The sequence below is a fragment of the Pseudorca crassidens genome, chromosome 1 (genome assembly GCF_039906515.1).
Source record: "Pseudorca crassidens isolate mPseCra1 chromosome 1, mPseCra1.hap1, whole genome shotgun sequence".
NCBI lineage: Eukaryota > Metazoa > Chordata > Mammalia > Artiodactyla > Delphinidae > Pseudorca > Pseudorca crassidens.
This window is the reverse complement of record NC_090296.1, coordinates 48,927,905-48,950,745: the sequence shown is the minus strand read 5'-3', so window position 1 is coordinate 48,950,745 and position 22,841 is coordinate 48,927,905. Positions and strand designations below refer to the sequence as shown.

The 22,841-nt window shown below is 45.1% G+C and overlaps 1 protein-coding gene across 2 annotated transcripts in view; it reads right to left on the bottom strand.

Moving 5' to 3' along the window:
• The window catches only part of NID2 (nidogen 2), a 78,694-nt gene extending 56,186 nt beyond the window's left edge, over window positions 1-22,508 (bottom strand). For both annotated transcript variants that reach the window (XM_067735822.1, XM_067735816.1), the window contains exons 1-4: window positions 22,267-22,508; window positions 21,290-21,598; window positions 11,692-11,924; window positions 4,626-5,338 (exon numbers count right to left, since the gene is read on the bottom strand). In XM_067735822.1, the coding sequence (XP_067591923.1) occupies window positions 4,626-5,338; window positions 11,692-11,924; window positions 21,290-21,598; window positions 22,267-22,497 (1,486 nt within the window). In that variant the 5' untranslated portion in view covers window positions 22,498-22,508. The remainder of the gene's footprint in view (window positions 1-4,625; window positions 5,339-11,691; window positions 11,925-21,289; window positions 21,599-22,266) is intronic.
• Window positions 22,509-22,841: the final 333 nt, after the last annotated feature.

The window sequence follows — 22,841 nt, the reverse complement described above, 5'->3', positions numbered from 1 at the left end:
AGCAGGAGGGCAGAGGCCGGCCAGGTTTGAATGAGCTCAGCTTGCAGCAGCTTTGTTAACTGAGGTTAGACTGTTGCTAAAGGAAACTTCACGTGAGGATTTTAAAAATCTCATTTCTTTTTCCCAGTTAATGCTTTTCACTCTTCTCCTATCCTTAAACAGAAAGAAAAATGGGGTAGGGTTATGGAGCTATGTAAGGGAAAAGAAGCAAAGGTGCTGCCAGGGTACTTGAGACTTGTCCTAATTGGGAGTTTTCCACACAAATGGAAAACTCCTCTGCACTTGTTCTGACCCATCCTTCAGTCTTCATTTCTCCAGAAACACTTAAGCGCTCGTCTTCCGCCCTGGCCCGGCCACGTGGAAGGCCAGCAGGCTCCACGGAGCAGACCGGGTTCATCATGCAAAGGGGGACGGAGGGCTTCCTGCGCGGGGCTGCCCCTGGCAGCTGAGCTGTCTTTTACTTTTAACAGCTCTTCCTGCCACCTCAAGAAAAAGGACCTACATTTTCACTGCAGGACAGATTTTTCTTAGGTTTCCCACCTCACAGAATGATAGACAAGAAAAACCACATCCAACTGTATAATGAAAAACAGTGGTATGCTTTTCCCTCCAGTTTTCGTCTGTTTTGGGGGTATGTGTGTGGTACATAGTGAAGCTCGTTGGGCAAACAGTTATTAGGACCCTGTTTTTCTGTGGGGGGAGGGTTACATCCACCATCGTGAGACTAGCAGGCTCTCCCGTGCAGGTGTCTTCACAGGTATGGGGGTCCTCTTGTTCACAGTCCCTCAGCAACCTGGGGGTGCACCTGGGAGAGGGGCTTTTGTGCCTGGAAGGCTGGCCTGGGCAGCAGAGCCTGCTCGAATTCATCCCAGGGTAGAAGCTGCTTGAGCACCACATTCCTGAGGCCTCTCCCAAGGCCAGAAGTAGAGCTGGACCAGAAGCTACAGGGAAATCCCTGTTCACACCCTGGGCCTGCCCTGCGTGAATGCCGTCTAAGCAGAATCAACAGCATCCCACGGTGGAGTGAGAACACGTGAGGCCTCTGAAAGCCAGGTGTCCCTCCCCCTTTCTAATTCATCATGCAGACTGAGGTCAGATTAAGCTTCCCATTGCACCCCCTGGGCAGGTTTAAAAATCTCTACGACCCCTGTGAATCAAGCTTGTCCTGCTGCCCAAAACACCGGCAGTCTCTGGCCCTAGGCATCTGGAGCCTTAGTGGCAGCTGCCTCTCACATCCCCCGCCCCCAACTCCCTCCCTCCCTCCCTCCCTCTCCATTTCCACCTCACCACCTCCACTCCTGTCACTCCTCTGTCCAGAATATGCCCCCGTTTCTCCCTCTCTAAACTGAGACTCCGACCCCGCGGCCTGGCTCGAGCCCCCCTCCTCCATGAAGACTTCCCTGATGGCACCGCAGGTGAATCTGCCCTGTGCTGTGCTACCTGGCAGCCTGCTCTAATCTTCCATGGCTTCGCCGCAGTACTGGTCTGCCTCTTACGCAGACAAATCACTCCGTATTTTCAGTCTTCAATTTCCTTCTCTGTACTGTGAGCAGGATAATAGTATCTACCCCACAGGGCAATTCTGAGGATCAACTGTGCTAGTGCAATCCAAGCAAAGTTGCCTCTCAGAGTCTGAGTGGACATTTGATAAATACCAGTGAAAACTTCCACTCGTGCCCCAGTCAGAGAAGGGCACATGGTAGGTGCTCAGGTAACTTTTGGTTTGACAAGCTTCCAGAGCTGCTTGGAGAAGTAAGACCCCTGAGACAGAGAAAGCTTGTGCATCCAATTTACTGCCGGTTCTGTGGTCTATGAAAACAGAACAAAGCAAATAATACGCTCGAGGCTAGAACTAGAGTGAAATTGGGACATTCTTGCCTGGTGTGGACATGATCTTAAAAGAATCTAGATTTCTCAATAAAAAGTCTATAAAAAGAGTTCCTAAGAGGGAAAAAAAAAATTTAAAGAGAAGGGAGAGATATTTGGGGGAGGGCTTTAAATTTTAATTTCTTGGTTTACCAAACTGACTACTATGAAGCTTCAAGGGGAAACTAAAATTTATTGGGCACGGTGCTTCCACGCCCAATTTTAATTCTCGCGACTCTTTGATGAGGTCTACGTTATCTCCATTTTATAGCTGAAGAAAATGAGAGTCAAACAGAGAAAATGTCTTATCCCAAACCACATGGCCGAGCTGGGAATCAAGCTCAACTCCAGCAAACACCAAAATCCACACTCCTCCACTGCATCAGTAGGAAAAGCTGGTCAAGATGGCTTGAGGCTGGACAGTTAGCAGGCGCTCTTTGATGTGAGTCTCTGCCACTCCGCCCACTGGCTTTCCCAGAGGGAGTCCACTTTTGCCTGATGGACCTCTGGGATGCCAATGTTTTGTTTGAAAAAACAAAGTTCACTGCCAAGAAAAACCAAGTAATTAACAATTGCACGGTTCTATACAGTCAGCTCCCCGGTATCTCCGCGGATTCGAGGAACGGCGGATCCTGTGCAATGTCAAGGATCTGCGGTTAGGGGAACCCGCAGGTGGGGGGGCCTGAGGATGCAGAACCGTGGATACGGAGGGCTGACTAAGGGGCTTGAGCATCCAGAGATTTTGGTATCTGCGGGGGGATCCTGGAACAAATTCCCCATGGATACCGAGTCTTCCTACAGCCTGAGGTGAAACCAGAGGTTCACCTATTTTTCCCTTTCTGCTTTCAAGTTTTCAAGCTTTCCCTGTCTGCTAATACGGTGGTTGACTTTTTTTTTCTAGTTTCAAAAACTTCTAGTTAGATTTATTTTCCTAAATGTTTCATTGTATTAACCAGCTGTTTCGAAGGCGTTTTGCCATTTCTAAGATGTCAGTGGTAGACGTCATCCAGAAGCTGATAAGTATCATAGCCATGCCCCGCGAGGGTTCTCGCTGCTGCCTCTTTTTCTCTATGGCCAGTTCCCTGGACCCCTACAGCTATTCGAGCTTATCCGGCCCCTCACAGTTCAAAGCAGGATGTGCAGCCCCTTCTTCTTAACCCTTTAACAACTCACCCCAGGGATCTGCTTTCTAATATTCCAAGCTCTTCCCAGAGCAGGAAATCACAACCCACAAATGAAAAGACCACATAGGAGCACATCTTTACCTCAAAAATCTCTTTGATCAAAGTGTCTTTGATACTGGGCTTTACATTTTGTTTAGATAGACGGCACTTATGCTGCAAATTCAGGAGACTATCAGAAGGGTGTGAAGGTTCTGAAGCCTTCCAATAAACTTCACATCTTCAACTTGAGAGAAACGTGGTCCTTAGGCACAAATTAAGGCACAAGTATTTAACAAGCCCACTCTTCATTCTCTACTACCCCACCCCCATTCCCACTGCTTTAAATCCTCTATAATTAGTAACAGCAGCCACCATTTATTAAGATCCAACTAGTACAGACGCTGGCCTAAGAACTTCGTGATCTCTTTTAATCCTCTCGACAAATTTAGGAGAAACTGGAGGCTTGGGCGCTACATCAAGTGTCACCCGGACAGCGTGACAGGCAGGATTCCAACCTACACCAACGTTCTCCCTCTAATCATTACACGATGCTGCCTCAGTCACAAAACAGTTTCACCTCTCCTGAAAGAAGGGCTTCTTCAAGCAAATTCTTGCAGATCAGGACCACAGCAGAGCCACCTGGAAGACCCTCTGCTAGGTCAACCTGTTTTACCATAAAAAGTATGGGAAACAGAAAAGGTGAAGGAAAAAAAACAAAGGTCCTAAAGAATGCTTTCACCTCTGACCTCTCTCCTCCTGTCAGAGGTCAGATGAGCAGTCCCTGGAACAAATGGGATGAATCCGTGGCCAGTTTCCCATTCAGGTGTTTACATCCCTGACTGGGAAGAAAGAGCTGACATGACAAGTCTCGCCTTCAAAAGAAGGTGACATGGGCTCCGTGTCTGTATTAATTAACCGTCACCTCCCCTGGGCATTTCTCTGCTGGCCCCTCGCTCTGGTCAGTGAGTCATGAAATGAGGGCAAGGCTCCGGGGAGCTGACTAGCACAGCTGCACAGCCGTGAACCAGAAATGACAAGACACAGGTGGTTCGCAGTTTTCTCTCCCCAGGGGTCCCCTCTCCCACAGCCCACCGCCGTGTCTCTAAGCAAGGGGAGCACCGGGGTCATCCCATCACAGAGGAAGAAGCCGGAATGTTCATCCGAGCCAGCACAACTCGCTGCTTGAAACTAAAGCCTGAAGCCCTCCAGTACCGTAATGTGTGCGAAGCCTCAAAACGCTTCTTTACCTTTGCTGAACTTTCAAACTGAAATAACTTCATTCCACGTGAGAGCACAGCTGGCACGCGCAACCCCAGTTCTTCCCCACGGGATTCATGAGGCCCATTTTAAAAATAAATAAATAAATAAATAAAACATTAGTAATGGTCAAGAGATTCCAAACAGAATTTGCCTGCCAAGATTTCTTTGGCAAAGGAAAGATACTCCATCTCCTGAAACAATGGGTTTTAGAAATCAGTCCCAAGCCTCTTTTTGCGAAACTCTTCCTCAACTCGCTTGAGAGAAAATTCACGACTCTCTGGAAGATCAGCATTTTTTCAATGAATTCTTTAGTACCCAGGGTTCAAACCCACTTACCCTCGGTGTTGGAACTGATGTCGTCCTCCACTCCGACCACTTGCCTCCTGCGACCCAGGGGTGGAGTGTGATCCGGCCCGGGGTAATTTGGAAGAACGGCCTCTCCTCCTGGATGGGCTGGAGGAACATCCCTGTCTGCAGGCTGTGCCCGTCCATCTGGGTAGGGAGGCGGGACTTGCTGGGAAGGATCCAGTGAACTTCCAGTCTCTGGTGGAGCAGGGACTGTGGTCCCCGGCTGTTCAGAAGACTCAACTCGGCCTTTTAAATCCGGGGCATCTATCTCCCCCTGAGGTCTCCCCTCTTTGGTTTGAGGGTTCAAGGTGGCAGAGTCTGTTTCAGGCCCATCCCTAGATGTTGGACGTGGCAAAGGGGAGGCCGGGTCAGAATCCGGCGGAGGGATCCCACCTCCTAACGGCCTCGAATCAGCTTTTGAGTGGAAGGAAACATCGGCTGTGCTGTGGCCATTCGACGCTTCCTCTGGCTCAGCAGGGGAGGGGTATTCGACGTCCTCCTCATTCTCATCATAATAATCCAAGTTGTCCTCAGTGTAGTCACCCTCCAGGGCCACAGCGCGGCTGAAGGAATGTCCCAGGGGAGCCGGAGGGTGGTCTTTGGAAAGGTCTCCTCCAACTGTCGCTGGCCTGACATTATCCAATGGGGAGGTGCTGCCGATATGAAAAGCCCACACTCCAGGAATCCCCAGGTTGCTGTGTCTAAATAAAACGGAAACAGGACTTTGTCACAAAAGTGTCCATCCACCACCTTCCCACAAAGGCGAGCGATTTATTTTAAAACTGAAGGACTATTAAGATCAGATTCAGAGTTTTCACTGGCAGGAAACCCAAATAAAACCAGACTTACACGGTAACTGAAGATCATACTGGAATTTTGATGTAAACTACCTCTTATTTAACAATGGGTTTCAAAGGCCATGTGTCTACCGAAGGCCAGACCCTCAAATCAGAATTCTGCTCTACACGTTTTATCTAAATGGCTATTTGAAAACAAATAGGGAATGTGGGAATATTTTATCCTTCCTCTACTTTTATTTTTTTAAATTTATTTTGTTTTTTCAGTATGCGGGCCTCTCCCGTTGCAGAGCACAGGCTCCGGACACGCAGGCTCAGCGGCCATGGCTCATGGGCCCAGCCGCTCCGCGGCATGTGGGATCCTCCCGGACCCGGGCACAAACCCATGTCCCCTGCATCGGCAGGTGGACTCTCAACCACTGCACCACCAGGGAAGCCCTATCCTTCCTCTACTTTTAACAAACTCAAGAAAACATATGCTTAAACATTTTTGCCAAACCCTTAAACAATATTTTTTATGTGAGAGTTAGTTACATGCCAAGTGTTAAACATTCTTCAACACAACTTGCAAGGTAGGGGCAGTGATCGTGACCGATTTTTCAGAGGAGAAAACAGGTTTAGAGAGATGAATCGTCTTAAGGTTGCACAATTAATAACTGCCAGAGCTTGGACTTGAACTCAGCACTATCACCGAAGCCCGTGTTCTGAACATCCACATTACGTCAGAAAACTAATACACTAGTCAGGGCACATCCTAATTATCTCACTCCACATTACAGAATGTTAGAGACATTTTGCGGTTTAGTCATGTGGATTAATCAACCAACTAATTCACAGAGACTGCTGAACCCATGTCCACAAATTCAAAGGAATAGAAATGCCTAAGTCTCAAAAATGTTGAGCCAATGTAGAACAAAATTAAGGGGAAAATAAGAAAGCAAGTTAATCAAACTGCCACGGGTCACAGGTGAGAGGTATCCAGAAACATCTGGAGCCAGGGAGCTCACGCGTTTCCCTCACTAGAAAAGAACACGGGCTCCATTCAGCCTTCCAAATGTCCCAGCTATCCATTACTTTAGTCAGTGATACATTCCAAAGAGGACAACCCCATACACAATTTCAAACAAATAAGAAAAAACCTGAAGGAACAAAGGGTCTGGCTGGCTTGAATACACCCATTTCTGTACTCTCTGGCATATGGCCCAAACACCAGGCTCTAAGTCTCTCATGCTGTGGGATTTCCTCAAAAGTCAGTCCATGAGAAATCAGTTAATGACTAATAAGACAACAGGAAATTCGTTGAGTCATATAAGGGCAAGAGACTTTTGCTCATTTGGGTTGGTACTCATCATATTCATGTGGATTTCTATAGCAATAATATTTTTAACACAATTCCAAGAATCAATCAATCAATCCCCACCCCCTTGCGTATTGTTGTTGTTGCCACTGCTGCTGTTGTAATTAGTTCAGGGAAACAGGAACGTAGAAAGCAAAACTGTGATCCTTTGTGCGGTATGTTATGTAGACTTGGTAGGTTCTAAGAATTAATGCCAGTGCTTTTTGGCAAGCAAGCAAGGAACCCTGAAGAAGATAAGAGAGAATTCTGAAGATCTGAGGATGTTGAGTTTATTGTCACATCAGAGGTGTTGTAGCTGTGAAATTTCTTCTTGAAGTCAGAAACAGAAAACTATAAAAGCTTAAAAGAGTAGGAAAATACAAATTATGACAGATAAAAGCTAAATAAAATGATCTTCTAATTAAATATAAATCACTACCCTAGCTTTTGTCATTGGGCATGATGAGAAAGTAGCCAGTTTGAGTTTATCCTAAAATCCAAGGTCATTTGGAAAGCTTAGCGACAGAAAGAACTTAATTTATTTCCTAGAAAGGAAAACAAGGCTACAAAATGAGACGACAGTGCCTTCCTCCCTGGGTTGTTAGGAGGATTAAGTTAGAAAATCACATAAAATGTTCAGCATGGGGCCCTGCATGTAATAAGTACTTAGTAACTACTGTCTTCCAGGAGATAGAAAAGTATAATCTCAAAAAATACAAATGTGTACATTCATATTTAAATGTGCAGAAGAGTTATGACAAACACACTATGAATTATATAATTTATGACCTCTGAGCTTATAATTATGAGACAAGTTTGAGGAAGACAACAATTCCATTGTGGTTTTTTTTTTTTTTTTTTTTGCACTACGTGGGCCTCTCACTGTTGTGGCCTCTCCCGTTGCGGAGCACAGGCTCTGGATGCGCAGGCCCAGCGGCCATGGCTCACGGGCCCAGCCGCTCCGCGGCATGTGGGATCTTCCCAGACCGGGGCATGAACCCGTGTCCTCTGCATCGGCAGGTGGACTCTCAACCACTGCGCCACCAGGGAAGCCCAACAATTCCATTGACTAGGAGAATAACTTTATTTGTTAGAGATGCATACTGAAGCATTGAGGAGTAAATGGCATGCTGTGTGTCACTTACTTTAAATTACTGATGCAAAAAAGAAAAAAAATGATGAATATGGCAAAATGTCAACAGCTTGTAAATCTAGATGACTCCCTCCACTTTTCTGCATATTTTTCAAATTTTAACTAATGAATGCTGGAGAGGGTGTGGAGAAAAAGGAACCCTCCTATACTGTTGGTGGGAATGTAAATTGATAACAGCCACTATGGAAAACAGTATGGAGGTTCCTTAAAAAACTAAAAATAGAGCTACCATATGATCCAGCAATCCCACTCACTCTTGGGCATATATTCGGAGAAAACTATAATTCAAAAAGATACATGAACCCCCATGTTCATTGCAGCACTATTTACAATAGCCAAGACATGGAACCAACATAAATGTCCATTGACAGATGAACGGATAAAGAAGATGTGGTACATATATACAATGGAATACTACTCAACCATATAAAAGAATTAAATAATGCCATTTGCAGCAACATGGATGGACCTAGAGATTATCATACTAAGTGAAGTAAGCCAGGCAGAGAAAGACAAATATCCCATGATATCACTTATATGTGGAATATAAAAACAGTGATACAAATGAACTTGTTTACAAAATAGAAACAGACCCACAGACATAGAAAACAAACTTATGGTTACCAAAGAGGAAAGGCGGGGAGGGATAAATTAGAAGTTTGAGATTAACATATACACACTACTATATATAAAATAGATAACCAATAAGGACCTACTGTATAGCACAGGGAACTATATTTAGTATCTTGTAATACCCTATAATGGCAAAGAATTCGGAAAAAAAAAAACTGAATCACTTTGCTGTGCACCTGAAACTAATACAACATTGTAAATCAACTATACTTCAATAAAACACACACACACACACACACACACACACACACACACACACACACACACCAGATAAATAAATAAATAAATGAATAAATGTAAAATAGAAGGTTAAATTGAGGAACATTTCTATAATTTGGAGGTAGAGAACGCTTTTCTAAGAATAATACCAAGACCTGAAATCATAAAGGAAAAGGCCAATAACTTTGACAACCCTAAACGTACACCTTCTAGATCATAACTAACTTTAAAGATGAACAACTGGATAAAAATATTCACAGCATTTGAGAGCAAATATCTTTACTAGGTTTTTTCTTATTTGTTAAAGGTCTTTGTAAACACCTCAATAGAAAATAGCAAAGAAATGGCTATTAACCATATGAAGAGGTGTTCGGTTTTATTAGTAATCAAAGAAATTACAGTGAAAATATGAACATTTTACACCTATCAGATTCACAAATACTAGAAAGATTAGAAGCTTGTAGGAAACAGACACTGTTGATCACAGCCCTCCTTACTGGTGAGAATGTAAGTTGGTGCAGGGTTTCTGAAGGGCAGTTGGTTAGCATACATTAAAATGTTACAATGCATATATCCTTTCTCAGCAATTCTACTTTCAAGAATTTATGTTTAAGACAAATGAGCATCTGAGCAATGTGTATTATTTTGTTTACTGAAACAATAACTATAAAAGGAAAAACCAGAAATAAGTTAAATGTTCATCAATAAGTTATTGTCTTAATAATACAGGCTATATATGATGCCATGTTTTATAGCGTTCAAATAATAATATAACAGATATCTTACTGAAAGACACCCATAGACAGCAAGTGGGAAGATGCCATATGTATAACAAAAGAACCATTTTGGTTTTGAAAAAGGTTTTGCATAAACCTAAAATTCTGGAATGACTGTTAATAATGGTTATCACTTGAAGTACTGAGAATGGGTAATTTTTACTTTTCACATTTCTCGGCGTTGTTTGTACTTTATTTTAGTTTTTTTGTTTGTTTGTTTGTTTGTTTTTTGCGGTACGCGGGCCTCTCATTGTTGTGGCCTCTCCCATTGCGGAGCACAGTCTCCGGACGCACAGGCTCAGCAGCCATGGCTCACGGGCCCAGCCACTCCGCGGCATGTGGGATCTTCCCGGACCAGGGCACAAACCCGTGTCCCCTGCATCGGCAGGCGGACTCTCAACCACTGTGCCACCAGGGAAGCCCTATTTTAGTTTTTATACTAAGTACAGATTCTACTAAAGAAAAATTCCTCTGACGGTCATTTTGGCCCCATATCTTCCACTTTCAATCAAGCAACTCAGAGGTTTCTATGAAGCATGAAAGACAAAGATGAGGTAGGCATGGAGGGAGGTAAATGGAAGTGGTGTATGTGTGTACATGTGTGCGTGCGTGTGTCTGTGTGAGTTCTTAGAGGCCATTACGGCTATGGTGGGGGAACACGTCTGCTTTTTCCCTCCGGCTTTTCGGCCCTCACTGCCTCCTGTACCCTGAGGAGGTGTTAGCACTTACTCCCATGCTCTGGAACTGTTGTTTGTCTGTCGACTCTAGGAGAGTGCAGGTTGCTTGCGTACAGGGCCTGGGCCTTAGACATCTTTCTCTTTCCAGCTCTTGGCCCATGGTGAGCTCTCGATAATGCCTGAGAGGCAGAGAACCTATGGCTCCAGAGTAGAAGAGGAGGGTGGAACCAGGGGAGAGAGAATAAGGAGCTAAGTTTTCTCCAGAGTCAAGACTAAAAAGGCAACCTTGGTGGAGCTCAAAAGATGTCCGACATGAGTCATGAGAAGGGGAAAGCAGGCCAGGATTCAGCATAAAATAAGTAGTTCAGAGCTCCAGACTTGTGGTTGAATTTTGGCTTTGCCACTTCATAACTTTGAGATTATAGGCAATTTAACTTCCCTAAGCTCATGTGTCACATTGAGAAAAGAGAAGAACTTTCCCCCTGGGATTCTTGTTGAGTTTTAATTAAGAGAACTTCTGGAAAGTGTGTAGCACAATGTTGGCATACAGTAAGCTCTCAATAAATGTCAGCTCTCAGTAACCCTATTTGGTTGTAGGGCCCGCTCTGTGGTCTCCGAGTAAAGCAGATGGCATGCAAAAGTGTAAGATGTTCCAATACCCAGGAATCATGTAACGAAACTTAGAGGAGTCAAGGCAGGCCAGGTAACCAAAGTATTCTCTGTCTGCCTTCTAGACCAGTATTCATGGAAGGGATAAAAGCAGAGATTTTTTTTAGAGCCTGGAAATTATTAAATATCAACAGGTGCTAACCCAGATACTGGGCACGATGTGGACGAGCAGAGTGAGTTTATGTGATGGGACTAAGGAATGTGCTTGGTCCCAGGCATTGCATGGAAAACCCTCAGGACGATTTCAGATAATGAAGCCACTGAGAAATCCTGAGACTTCCAAAAATCTACCAATCTGTTTGTTTGGTTTTCCTTTTTTTTCCCCAAATTACACTACTCTTAACTTTTAACACCTATCTGTCCAAAAGACTAACTCACAACGTCTCCAGCTGTGAAACGATTAACCTGGAAAAACCTCAACCTGGGCAGTTGTATTACTGGGTGTTTTTATGTGGTTCCAAGGGCAATGGTTTCCATAGCAAGCCTCACTGGCTGTGCTCACACACACACACACACACACACACACACACACACACACACACACACACACACACACACACACACACGAGTTCTGTTTCCAGTATCTATAGCCAATAGGGCAGGAAAAATAAAAGACTGTTTATATTTTGGTCAACGTGCTCCTCCCAGGGTCTAGCCTAGTTCCTGGTTTCGATCTGATCCCTTGCTTAGAAACCACGGAGATGATATTTAATGAGTAGGGCCACTCAAGTTTAGGTAGCTCCTAAGGGTCTTTACATTCCAACAGGAAAGGGCGTAAGCCCCATGTTACTTACTGGTAGAGATTTTTCACAGACTGTTCAGTGCTAGTCAAGCTGAAATATGGTCCCTCTCTCTTCAGGTCACCGACCTCCCCTCTGCAGAAGCCCACGCGGGCTGGAAGCTCGAGCTGGACATTGTAAGATTCTTTGGGGCGGGTTCCAAAGAACTGAAGGCCATTGGCAGGATAAAGAAAGAGGGCGTAGGTGTCAGACTTATCAGATGCCAAAACTGCTTGAAAAGTATTCAGCTGTGAAAAAAAAAAAGAAAATATTCTTAATAAAACAAACAAAAAACAACAAAGAAACCCCAAAGCATTATAAATGCAAAGGGTTGTCCCCCTTCTCAGGATTTCTCTAAATTGTTTTTACACATAATATTCTTTTAAATTTCCTCTCCAAATTATAAACATAATTACATCAGCTATATTATTGTTATAATCATCTTTTATCAATTTAGATTAATAGTTGAAATATGCATAGGTAAAAAAAAACACTGGTTACAAAAAATAAAACTATTTTTTAAGGTTTCAAACTTCTTTCATCCAAACTTCTTTCAGAGCTGAGAGCAAGCAGCAAAATTAACCTGTACATTCCCACAGCCACTGCCCTAGTTTTCTGCCCTGGGCACTCATCTGGATCATTCATTCATTCATTCATTCACTCATTCACTTATTTATCAAATGCCCATTATGGGCAGGGGTGGTATGAGGCACTGGCTGATCAAAAGGCCTCCTTACTGTTCCCAAAGCCTTACTCTCTATTCTCTCCCATCCACCTTTTATTTTTATATATAAATTTATTTTATTTATTTATATTTGGCTGTGTTGGGTCTTCGCTGCTGCGCACAGGCTTTCTCTAGTTGCGGCGAGCGGGGGCTACTCTTTGTTGTAGTGTGCGGGCTTCTCATTGAGGTGGCGTCTCTTGTTGAGTGCAGAGCATGGGCTCTAGGCACATGGGCTTCAGCAGTTGCGGCACATGGGCTCAGTAGTTGTGGTGCACGGGCTTAGTTGCTCTGCGGCATGTGGGATCTTCCTGGACCAGGGCTCGAACCCATGTCCCCTGCATTGGTAGGCAGATTCTTAACCACTGCACCACCAGGGAAGCCCCCATCTACCTTTTGACACCAGCACCAGAGTTACCCTACCCTCATGTCTCAGATGAGGAAACAAAGACATAGGGGCTAAGAGATCTGCCTAAGGTCAGGCTACTAATATGCGGTGGCAGGCTGGCCAGGGTCCCTGCCCTGCACCACCAGGCTGTCCCAACCGCTCCTTGGCCGGCCATCTCAGGTGATTTATAAGCTGCAAACTCTCTTCTCAGGCTCAGATCCCCTGCATCTCCACCGATTATTTAATATTGCCCATTTGCCCCATGCACTTTGATGCTTCTGCACATTTGCTCACGTTTTCCCGTGCCTGGAAACACTCCTGACCTTCTAATGCTGCCCCTTTGAGGGGTTTTGCAATTCCCTGTAGATTTATTGCTGTTCCCTGACCCTCCACAGTATCTTAGTGTTTCAAGTTAGCACTCACCTCGTTTTGCCTGGTTAGCTGCTTCCATGTTTGTAAACTCAGTTCATTAATTCATTTGTACATTACTTCAAACAGCCAGGTGCCTATTAAGCACTCGACAGTATGCTTGGTGCAAAGAGGCCAAGGAACAAAGGACGCAGCCGCTGCCCAGGACAGTCTCAGAGCTTAGGACAGGGAAGCAGCCACAGCTGGGATTCTAGGAGAACTGCTGGAGGAGGTAGTGGAGGCCAGAAGGGAGGGTGTGGGCCCAACACCTTAAGGGCTGCGGTGGGGAGGCGTTGCAGAGGCTGCCTGTGAACATTAATAAACACTGCAGAAGCCAAAGCAGACCAGAAAGAGAGGCCAGGAGCCTGAGTTAGCCACAGACTCAGCACCCAGGTCCTTATAGAATCACTCATTAAAGTTCAACTTACTCTCGTATTTTCAACAAGACACATTTTTTTTTTTTTTTTTTTTTGCGGTACGCGGGCCTCTCACTGTTGTGGCCTCTCCCGCTGCGGAGCACAGGCTCCGGACATGCAGGCTCAGCGGCCATGGCTCACGGGCCCAGCCGCTCTGCGGCATGTGGGATCTTCCCGGACCGGGGCACGAACCCGTGTCCCCTGCATCGGCAGGCGGACCCCCAACCACTGCGCCACCAGGGAAGCCCCAACAAGACACATTTTTGCCTTTACCTACATGCAGCTATCTCCGCCCACCCAAATGATCAGTTAACAGTGCTTGAGTATCTTAAAAAAGATGTTATATTAAGGTCTCTGAGAACACCTCTCTCACTAAATCCCACTCCTTTTACAATTTAGCAGGCAGCAGGGGAGGTATTTATAAATACCACCACTTCCTAAATAACGTGGCTCCTAGAAACGTTATTTACTGATAAGTAGCACAGTTTCCCCATTTTGCTAGACAGACAAGATTAGGCAGAGAGAAGCACATCACATTTTACTAAATGAAACAGCAAACAAGAGGCGTGGGTCTGCATTTTGTTCTGTCCTGGGTCCTTCCCCATACGGTGGTCAAGCTCTTTCCTAGTGTTGATTCTTCTTTCCTATGTTTAATTTCAAAGTACAGTTTTGAGGGTTTGCTTACAAGACAAAGAAATTCAGGTGTTAAAATGCTTTTCCAGAAAAACACCAAAATACTATCCAAACTTTCTTTTAGATCTCCAACACAGAAAAGGTCACCTTGCTTGGCTTGGGTTTTTGCTTTTCTTTCTTTCTTTAAGTTCAGAAACTTAGTGATGGGGGGCAGGGGGCAGTGCTCATATATTTGTTACTGCTGTCGTTGTTGATTGCTTCATCCGGAAAGCCTGACTTTTCCAAAAACAAAAGGCAAGGGATGTTTTCTAGAATTTCCCAAAGCTCGGAAGCCATAACTTCTGCCAAATGTAAACAAAGGCTGTCCTGTATCATGTCTATACAGAGTATATGCTATTCAGTACATCATCGATTAATGGAGATTCAATAACTTCAGTTTTACTTTAGTCCAAAGAAAGTTCAACTAGAGAAAGAAAGGTATTTAAGGAAGGAGACAGATTCTGTTTTAAAAAGCAAAGCTTTCGGAGTTCCTGGCATTGATTGCCCACAATAAACGTCAGATAGGAGGAATCCTGGTTCTAAGTCTAGAGAAATTCTATAAGATAAGGAGGTCCCATAGATTGTGAAGGAATTGAAGGGGATGGGAGGGGAGGGAAAAAGTAAACAGAGCTGTGAAGGGGAGAGTCTGGCTTTTTACTGTGGGGTCTGGGTATATAGCACTTTATTTTATTCATTCTTTCAGCCAGTCAGCAAGTTCATTTCAATGAAAATGTATTCAATGTCTTTTATATGCCATCCTGAGACAAGCACTTATTACAGGTGGCAAGCATTTATTTAATCTACTTGTCTCCACCGAAATAGGCAAATAGAAGAATTTTAAATAGAATATAGGATCCCAGAGACCGGCCAAAAACGTTTGCCTGTTTAAAAACCACCCGCATACCAAATGATCACTTTTAAAGTTCTCTCCGTTCCACAAAATTCTACATCTAATCGCTAAAGAGCCCTCTTCGTGATGTCCTGCAGGGCTCCTCCCCCAGGAGCACGACTTGACAGGCTTCCAGACCGGAAAGGTCTTCACATTCCCGGAGAAAAGTCTTCGCAAGAACCCCACATGCTCTGTCCCTGAAGCGAAAGCCTCAGATGGGCTGCCAAACCCCACAAAAGGGTCACCAGTTCCCAACGCCCTCAGGATCCCAGGGAGGAGAGAGGGGCCGCCACAGGACGAGGAGCAGGGCCAGTGCTGCGGAGCTTCAAGATCTGCCATCCTGTTATCAGAAAGAGAGAAAAGCCAGAGCCCTCGGCAGAAATCAGGCAGCGCTGGGCTCTCCCTCCCAGGTGTGGGACGTTGCTAATCAGTGTTGACTTGAGTTGATAAATAGGAAACATGCCCCTCAATGAGCTCCTGATTTTTGCAACTGATTTAACTGATTTCAGCCATCTGGCCAAAAAATCACAGCGGTGCCACCCATGTCCCAAAGGGGTTTGCCTCGAGTGGTTTACAAAAACTACAATGAAAATTAAGAAGCAGGGTGTCTCCTACACACGTCCCAAAATTCTCTTCCCTGTCTTCTCTAGGGTCACATGCTCTCTACAGTCATAGCATCGTTGACTCCTGGCCTCCAGTGTTCGGTGTGAACAGGAATCTCTATTCCTTAGCGTATTTCTCCATCTCCCGTTACCTATAGGTCACTGTCATATGCAAGATTTTCCCGTGTTCATTTTTTTCTTCCCTAAATCCTACAGATCCTGCCAAAAAATTCAAAAATAAGTGCTCAGTACTATCACATCACTAATAGTATAACCTTCCTGACACTTAGTCTTTAGCAAAACGTCAGCATTTCTTTAACCAATTTCCATATATGTCTCTGTTCTCTATGTCTGCATGGCTATATCTCAGACAGAGGCTAAACTCTTTCAGGTAGACTGTAGACCTCCCCTCTTCCGGACCTCAGCTTCAGAGCTCAAAAAGCTACAACCATGTCCTGCTTTTCTCCCTGGATCCAACCGTCTCTGTCAATGACTATCATTCCTTGAAACAAGTCAGCATGCCTCACTCCCCATGGTGAAACCTCCATTGGGAAGTCTTCTGCTCATCTTATGTTACTGCCCCACACCTACCTTCATCCATTTCTCCAGCCTCAGCTCTCTTGGCCTTCTCCCAGGACACATCCTAGGCCAGAACAATCTGTCCTGCTGCCCCATTCTCAATATCCATTCTTTCAGCCCAACTTAATACAGGTCAACAATGCATTCCCTGTACCATACCACACAGATCTATGTAGCCCAGTTCCCTATCCCCCTTCATCCTTCAAACAACAACAAAACAACAGTCTCACCTACCCCACCCCCGAAAAAAAAAAAAACACAGCTAAAGTAAACATATGGGCAGTATGTCTCCTGCCCATAAGTTCTTTGAAGGTCAATACCGTGACTTTGCTCTGTGAAGTACCTATGACAGTTCAAGGAGTCTCAGATTGAGTGAGTTGATAAACACCATTTGGTGATATGTTTTTAGATGCAGTAACACCTTGACATTCCTGCAATATCAGGTACCACATCCTGTCACACCCACCACGAACATCCACGGCGAGAAAGGGCAACATCTGAAATAGTTTTAAATGGTAAAGATGCCATTCCTTTGATATCTTCGTTTCCAGTAACTCTGCAACATGAAGTTAGTATGCCAAGGTTTAAGAAGGCCATGTAGAATTCACACAGTCCTTCAAGCAAAGTTGATTATTGCTTGCCAAAATCTATCTCCAAAGAATTATCAAAACGAGAACTCATGTCACAGAGCTCTTCAAAGTATTCAGAAGAAACTTCAATGTGGGTAATTACAGAAACATCCTCTCTCCAAACAGAATATCTCCTTTCTAAATGAAACAAATTCTGAAGCCAACTCAGCATATGGCAATGTCTGAAGATTGATTTTAATTAGAAAAGTAAGAGATGGATTCTACAAATCTTCCCCCACTCTGCCCCCACCATAAAAAGGCCTAGACAGAAGTTGCAATTTAGAAAAGCTTGTATTTAAAGAGTCCTTAAGTAGAAGACTTACATCACAGCATCCTTACAAGACAGAGAAATAGAGAAATAAAAGAACCAGAATCTGGTCCCATCAACCCAATGTAGGGGAACACAGATTGGCTGGGTATATGCACTTGCTAAGTCTAAGGGACCATAATGGCTACTTTAAAATGTCACCTTAGTGAATTCTCACAACAGTCCTGTAAGGTGGGCATTGCTACTTCATTTTACAGATTAGGAAACTAAGACTGAGGCTGGATCATTGCTTCCAAAGTCACTGGATAACCTTTCATAAACCACTTCTTTCAAAATGTTTTTATTGTCATTATCTTCACATCAGAAGCATTATTCCCATGCTGCAGATGAAACCGAGAAAAGTAATTAAAGTCACCTTGTCTGTATTATAATTTTCAGTTTCAAATAAGCCCTGATAAAATTGGAATACTAAAGCTCTAGTGTGACCTCATCACCCCAGAGATTCTGTGCAACTGCTCCTCTCTCCGATTCCTCTCACTCAGCTCAACGTTGTCTTTCTCTGTTGAAAAAATAAGATAGATGCAGCTGAATTCACTTAAGAGCACTGGCATACTAATTTGGAAGTAATAAGGAGTCGATAGTGTCCTTGGAAAATTTCATTCCAAATTCATTCTTCCTTTGAAAGAAATATGGTTCCAAGGACTCTTCTGGTACAAAGATCACATTGAGACAATAAAAAAAACCTCATTTATTGGAAGTCTTTGGAAAAGGTACAACTATTGTTGTGTCTACCTACATCACTTGTGCCAAGGAAATGGGTCCTGCATGAAAAGTCTGGGTAAAAGCAACAATGACAGAAACCTAAGAATCAAGAAATCTGTATTCTAAACCTGCCTTTGCCTCACTACGTACAGAATTCTAGACAATTGCCTTAACTTACTAGGGAATGGCAAAGAATAAGTCTTGCTGTACTTATCTTAAACATGCAGCATTGTTGTGGGAAGACAGCATGATAAAATGTTATTATAAGAATTAATAAGATATCCTGAATAAACAACATATATAATAATTGTCTAAGCAGTCAGTCTTTCCATTGAACCCTTACCTTCTCAATACAATCAAAAAGAGCTCTCTTTAAAAAATAAAATAACAGGGTTTCCCTGGTGGCACAGTGGTTGAGAGTCTGCCTGCCGATGCAGGGCACACGGGTTCGTGCCCCGGTCCGGGAGGATCCCACATGCTGCGGAGCGGCTGGGCCCGTGAGCCATGGCCACTGAGCCTGCGCGTCCAGAGCCTGTGCTCCGCAACGGGAGGGGCCGCAACAGTGAGAGGCCCGCGTACCGCAAAAAATAAAAAAAATAAAAAAACAACAAAAAACTTCTGTTTAAAATTCTTCAAAAGCTGCCCAATGCCAAAGAACCAAGTCCAAACTCCTAGCATAGCATGATCTGCCCCTGCTCCATGGCCTTCCCAGCCTCATGTCCCACCACCCTTCCTCTTCAGTAATAAGATACCACATGGAATGCCCCAAACACATTATACAATATAGTCCGTGGGTGATATGTCATATGCTACCTCTTCTATTGGGAATGTTCTACTCTAGTCAACTCAGATGCAAAGACAATTGCTCACTGAAACTTTCCCAGATCAGGTCCCCTAACAAGGGAGGGATAGAGTTAGTCTCCTTAAGTCAAGATGCTACTTCACTTATCATACTGAATAATAATCAATATCCCTATTAAACTATGACATCCTTAGGAGTAAAGAATGTGTCCTTTCACAGTCTCTACATGCCCTGACATACAGTAAGTGCAAAAAAGTTTGTTGGATGAATAAATCTCAACTATGTTTAAATATAAATTACTTATATACACATACATATATGAATATGTCACATATAAGATATATGTTTAGAAAAGAAGACTGGAAGAAAACACAATAAAATACTAGCAGTGGTGACCTCTGGTTAGTAAAATTATAAACGTTATCTTCTAAACTTTGTATTATAGGTATGTTAAACTTTAAATGCTTTTTAAACTTATGGACAAAAGTGAATTAATGAATGCAACATACCTTATTCATTTCTCCAACCCTCCACCTAGACCAATGCCCTGAACAAAGAAGGTGCTCAAAGTCTGTGTCTGTTCCTGTTTTATAAATAAGTTCATTTGTATCATTTTTTTTTAGATTCCACATATAAGCGATAGCATACGATATTTCTCTTTCTCTTTCTGACTTACTTCACTCAGTATGACAATCTCTAGGTCCATCCATGTTGCCGCAAATGGCATTATTTCATTCTTTTTAGTGGCTGAGTAATATTCCATTGTATAAATGACTTAGAGAACAAGCTTATGGTTACCAGGGGGGAAGGGATAATTAGGGAGTCTGAGTCTGACATGTACACACTGCTATATTTAAAATGGATAACCAACAAGGACCTACTGTACAGCACAGGGAACTCTGCTCAATGTTATGTGGCAGTCTGGATGGGAGGAGAGTTTGGGGGAGAATGGACACATCTATATGTATGGCTGAGTTGCTTTGCTGTGCACCTGAAGCTATCACAACATTGTTAATCGGCTATACTCCAATATAAAATTTAATTTTTTTTAAAAAAAGAAGGTGCTCAGTCTATTTATTTGAACTGAATGTACTCTGTTGAATTGAATAACTGAAATGTCAAACCTATGCATTAAAAGATTATGCAATAAACAAAACTAGATGTTGCCTGACCCAAAATAAAATGAATGGCAAAAATCAATTCAAATCATTTTTATTTCTAGATCTTCTTTGCTTAGTAAAGCCTTTAGGAAATATTCCTCTTACTCAGGGAGCACAGAATAAGAATGGCCACCATCTTGAATCACTCACTGAGACTGGGCAAGCTAGTTAATCTCCCTGAACCTACGGAGGATATGTGTCATCTTTCTGTAGCTAAGAATCATTTTGATGAGTTAAAATAGAGATAAACTCAAAGAGTTTCAGCCTTTAGAGTTGACATTTTAGATTCAGGTCTAATTTCATAGGAGGAAGCCCTTACCTACCCCAGGAGTGAGGCAGCTCCCCTTTTGCCAAGCCACCCTGGCGCCACCTGATGTCCATTTGGAGTACCTCAAATGTTGCTGCCAAGACTAATGACTGGGCGCTTACGCTATTTCACTTTCTCAGGTAGAGACTATACAAGGAATCAAGGGCAGTCTCCTGTAAAGTACGGAGCATGTGAACTGGTACCTGGAGGGCAATTTGGCAAAGGCTATTAAAACCTTATAAAAAATGCATCACTCTGGCCCACCAGTTCCGCTTCCTGGAATGTCAACTAGTGACATGGTACAAAGATTTAGCTTAAGAAAGAAAAAGTGCTTCACAAATTTATAATGAGAAAAATTGGAAATAACCTTGCTGACCACTGGGCACAATGAGAAATCCACCGGATGGAATATATGCAAACATTAACAGTGATGTTGTAGAAGTATATTTATTGACAGCTAAACATATTCACAATTTACTAATTGGTGAAAAAAAGTTACAAAGCCGTATGTGCAATGTGAACTCATCATTAATAGACAGTGATAGATACAGATATGGATAGGAAAAAGCTCTGGCAGATGCACACGAAACTGTTTAACTGTGGTTATCTTTGAGTGGCAGGAAAATGAATGGTTGTTCTTTTAAAAATTGCCAGCATTTCCTGATGTTTTTCCTTCACTGAACATATAATTAGAAATAATTCTTGTATATACGAGATGATTCTAAAACAATCAAACCATAAACCCCTTCTGCATCTGCACTGGGGCACTCACATCCCTTAAGCAGTTCTCCTTGCAAGAGTGACCTCTCAGACCCTCAGAGAAAGCTTGGAGAAAACAGCCTTCTTCACTTCCGAGCCACTTCAGCCCTGGTGCCGCCAAACTATGCATCAGATTTAGCGGGAGAGCAGACTCCGGAAAAATTTCAAGCCAGTCCCTGGGTTCCAGCCCAGAAGCCAAGCCCATTTCCTCGGTTGGCACAGAGGCCAAGCAAGCATCCCTGGTCGCTTACCTCTCCCGAGGGCGGGGCCCAGCGCGTGGCCTCCTCGTAGGCGCCCACCTGCTCCCAGGTAGCCAGGAAGGCGTGGGTTGGGGCGAAGTGCGCGCCGGAGCGCGGGAAGCCTGCACGCACGTAGCGGGCGGCCAGGCCCAGCACCGCCGGGGAGGTGTCCTCGCGGTAAAGGACCCGGCCCCTGCCGTGACTCGTGTCGATGTCGGCCAGGAAAGGGGCGATGGCCGGGAAGTCTGTGGGGAAATCATCGTCCACATACTGGGTCTCCCTGGGGAAGTCCTGGGTGGAGATGATGCCGTTGGTGACCACCTGGGGGACGAGCGGGACAAAAGTGTGATGGTCGCGTACGTTGCAGGAAGCCCAAGGAGGGCCACCACAGGTCCGGACGCGAGCGCCCACCCTGGCTCCGTAAAGAGGGAAGGGAACCGCCCCGGGCATGAAGTTTCCCCTTCCCCATCGGCTGGGAGCCCGATTCCTGGTTCAGGGCGACCAGCGCAACTTCAACCGGCGTCCCACCCGTCACCCCTACCCCACAAGCGCGGTGCAATAGGTCCAGGAGCCCTAAAACTCGTTCACGTTATCTTCTCATCTCCCGCACAACCCTGGAAAAAAGCTACGGGTCGGAGGAGGGAACACCCAGCTCTATAGAAGTGCACAGCCTCCTCGCTGTCCTAACTGGAAACCCCACTGGCCGGCTTAGCAATCCCACCTTCTTTTCTGCCTGGGACTCTTATGCGGCTGCGAACAATTCTTACCCCCTCCCCCCGCCCCCCTGAAGCAGGGGAAAGCAGTGGGTCCGGCAACAGCATCGCTGCAAAGCCAGGTCCCACCCCGAGGGCGCTCGGGGACAGCCGACTGTGCGGACTATTTCCTCCCTTCGGAAGGCAGGGGTTCGCTGAGAGCCGCACTACACTGACGTCTGTTCAGAAGCTGCAAGAAATCTGCAGAATCCCGCACCAGGAAGAAGCTAAACTTACGTAGAGTTCGCTGAATTGGGCTTCATAGAAGCGCAGGGGAAGCGCCAGCTTCACGGCAGCCGAGCTTTCGTCGTCGCCTTCCTGCAGGAGCTGGTCCCCTCGCGACTGCCCGTAGGGGAATAGCTCGCCCGGGTGCAGCGCCGCGGCCCGGGACAGCAGCAGCAGCAGCAGCAGCAGCATCGGCGACGGCGGCGGCAGCGCGGGCCGCCCGTCCGCCCGGTCCCCCCGCATGCTCTCTTGGCCCTGGGCTGTCCCGCGGCAGAGCGCGTCCCTGCCCCGCCAGCCAGCCCACTAGCCCCGCCGCGCTGGCCTCCAACCTGGATCCCGGCGGGGTCCCGGGCGGGGCGGGACTCCGGGCCCTCCCAGAGCGATGATTGGCTGCGGCCCTGGCCCCGGGACCAATCGCCAGTTCTGAGAAAGTTCGACAGCGGCCACCACATCTGGTTCTCGTTTAAGTTTTCTAAGGCAGTGGTCACCGGACCGGCGGGGCTGGCGGGGTGAAACATCCCGGCCAGGGGTGGTCGGAACCACTTCTCCTCCGCCTCCGCTCCCCGAGAGCTCGCGGGGTCACTCTC